Here is a 2,818-nt window from a genome sequence, read left to right as displayed (position 1 = left end):
GTTCACCAGCAGCATGAGCCGCTCCAGCAGCCGCAGCGGCAGGTAGGCGTCCTTCAGGCAGTACACGGCCAGGCGGCGGCGCGTCTGCTCGTTCCCGTTCTGGGGGCGACAAGGGGCCGGGACTGAGGACTCTTGCTCAGGGGAGGGGCGCAGGCACAGGTGTGGGCAGTGGCAGCGCACCTGCAGGTCGGTGATGATGCCGTGCTGCACGTCCTCCTTCTGCTCGCCCAGGAAGTGGAAGCTCACGGCATTGAGCGTGTAGGAGCGCAGCTTGTACTCCCGTAGCAGCACCTGCGGATGTTGGGCCGGGTCGGGTCGGGCCAGGCCGGGACCCTGCGGTCCCCCCAGAGCCCGGGGCCAGCCGCACCTGACTTGGTGTCCCGCCGGCCCATCTGCCTCGACTGGAACGACGCGTCCCGCATGCCGGAGGGGAGCCCGATGATGCGGCCCAGCAAGGGGAAGCTCTTCACCTGGGGACACAACAGCCAGGCCACATCTGGCACGGGGCGGGAGCGCAGCAGCCCTGCACGCCACCAGGGCCGGGCAGGGGACCGAGGGCACGGATGTCCCCAGACGGGAGGAGGAGGCACATGCGCGGTGACACTGGATGGCCGGGGGTGGGGGTTTCGGGGCACATGGACAAGAGGACTGAGGCAGGGCTGGGCTTCTCGCTGGTACTCTTGGGGCCGTGAGTCTGTTCTGTTCTGTTTGTTGCAGCTGTGGTACTGGGGATAGAGCCCACGGACTTTGCACTGAGCTGCAGACCTAGCCATATTTTTGTTGGGGGGTACGGGGATTGAACTCGGGTCCTTGCACTTGTGAGGCAGGAGTGGAACCACTGAGCTAAAACCCCAGGACCCCCAGCCTTTTTTTAAACAGGGCCTCACTATGTAGTTGAGATTGACCTGGAACTCACTATGTAGCCCAGGCTGGTCTTGAACTCACAGCGATCCTCCTGCCTCAGCCTCCCGAGTACTGGGATTACACGTATGCGCCACCATACCCAGCTCCCCCAGCCATTTTTGAGACAGGGTCCCACTCAGTTGCTCAGGCTACATGCAAGCTTGCGATCCTCCTGCCTCAGCCTCACAAAATGATGGAATTACAAGTGTGTGCCAAGGTGCCTGGCTTACTCTGTTCTTTTCATCACTTCTCTGGCCAACCATAGAGAAAACCAGGAGAGTAATACAATACACCCACTACGAGTTGAACTGTGCTCCCCAAAAGAGGCTGACATCCCAACTTCCAGCGTCTCAGAGTGCGAGCTCACCTGGAAACAAGGCTCTGCGGGGAAGCTGAGACGTGGTTCTCACAGGGGCCTCAACCCCGGGTACTTAGGGCAAACTGGGACTCAGACGAGCAGGACAACATGGGGGTCTGCGGCCACCCACAGCCCAGGAGAGGCCAAGCCAGACCGTTCCTCCCAATCAGAAGGAAGCAGCCGCTGGCGCTGACCTCCAGCCCCAGGCTCTCTCCAGCAGCGGGGCCTCCATAGCAGCGGCTCCTCCCTCCCCCAATCTTCCTCCCACTCCTCCCCTTCCTGTCCTGACTTCTGGCTGCTGTGCAGAGCAAGGCCTGGACCCCCACGGCTCCACACCCCTACCCAGTGGCCTCTCCCAGTTCCCAACAGCCTCCTGCTTCTGACCAAAGCCCAGCAACCTTTGGAACTGAAAGTAGGGACAGTGGGGCATGGTGGCGCACGCCTGTAACCCCAGCACTGGGGAGGCTGCGGCGGCAGGGGGATCACTGAGTTCGAGGCCAGCCTGGGCTATGCAGCAAGACGCTATCTCAAAAAACAAAACAAAAAAAGCAAGGCAGAGCCGGGCCCAGGACAGTAGGCAGAGTGAGGGACAGAGCCACACAGGGGGATCCCCTGGCCGTGCCTGACCTTGAGGGTCTGGGCGCGAGAGATGAGGTAAGGCAGGTCGAAGTTCTGAATGTTGTAGCCGGTGATCACGTCAGGGTCCATGGTGCGCACGAAGTCAGACCAGGCCTGACGGGGAACGCGAAGCATCAGCAGATGTCCCGGCCGTGGTCCCCACCTCCCAGCGTCCGGAAGCACCCAGAGGAGGAGCACTCGGCTTCAACACGCCCACCTCCAAAGCCAGGGCTGTGGTCTCGGGATGGGGGGCAGGCTGAGGAAAGCAGTGGGGGCAGAACGAGAGCCACCTGGAGCAGGTCCTCTTCCCGCTCAAAGCTCTGTACCCGGGTGCCCAGGATGGGGGCGCAGGGCCGCAGGGTGAGTGCCAGGCGCAAGAAGGGCTCCGGCTCGCCCCAGCGCAGGCCCAGGGAGCAGATCTGGATCACTGGGTCCCGCTCGGGCTCAGGGAAGATGCCTGGGGAGAGGGGACGGGGATCTGAGTCCTGCCTCTCCCTCGGGACGGGCCCTAGCCTGTCGCCATCCCACTGCCCACAGCCCCTACGGGGCCGTCGTGCCCACCTTCCCTCCACTCCGGTGGCAGGCCAGACCTGCCCCAGGGCCTTCACATTTGGTTTTCTCTGCTGCCGATGCCCCATCCCTCACCGCCCCAGGCCCAGGGGAAAGACCTTTTCGGCCGGCGCACTCAATGTCGAAGCTGAGCACCCGCAGGGGTGCAATGCACTGCCACGGCCCTTCCGGGGGGTGGCTGACCACATCTGACCAGAGCACATCTGCCTCCAGCGCGCACAGGGTGGCCTGTGGAAGGAGGCGTCAGGAGCAGCAGGGTCCTGGCTCCCTGCCCGCGCCCCTGGGAAGCCCCGTACCTTCTCCCGCCTCAGGGCGTATTTTCCAGCCGGGAGTTCCAGCCAGTTGCAGCCGACGATGTCGGTGTCCACC

The 2,818-nt window shown here is 63.4% G+C and overlaps 1 protein-coding gene across 1 annotated transcript in view; it reads right to left on the bottom strand.

Annotated features, from left to right (window-relative positions):
- The window catches only part of Pold1 (DNA polymerase delta 1, catalytic subunit), a gene marked incomplete at its 5' end in the record, with an annotated part of 19,564 nt that overhangs the window by 6,037 nt on the left and 10,709 nt on the right, over positions 1 to 2,818 (bottom strand). The window contains 7 exon segments of the mRNA XM_033766026.1: positions 1 to 99; positions 181 to 291; positions 333 to 470; positions 1,889 to 1,993; positions 2,170 to 2,336; positions 2,548 to 2,677; positions 2,746 to 2,818. The exon segment at positions 2,746 to 2,818 is cut by the window's right edge and continues 6 nt beyond it. Coding sequence (XP_033621917.1) covers positions 1 to 99; positions 181 to 291; positions 333 to 470; positions 1,889 to 1,993; positions 2,170 to 2,336; positions 2,548 to 2,677; positions 2,746 to 2,818 — 823 coding nt within the window.

Source organism: Fukomys damarensis, unplaced genomic scaffold (genome assembly GCF_012274545.1).
Source record: "Fukomys damarensis isolate Sample0158 unplaced genomic scaffold, DMR_v1.0_HiC HiC_scaffold_19, whole genome shotgun sequence".
NCBI classification, from domain to species: domain Eukaryota; kingdom Metazoa; phylum Chordata; class Mammalia; order Rodentia; family Bathyergidae; genus Fukomys; species Fukomys damarensis.
The sequence above is the reverse complement of the archived record's forward strand: the minus strand, read 5'-3'. Positions and strand labels throughout refer to the sequence as shown.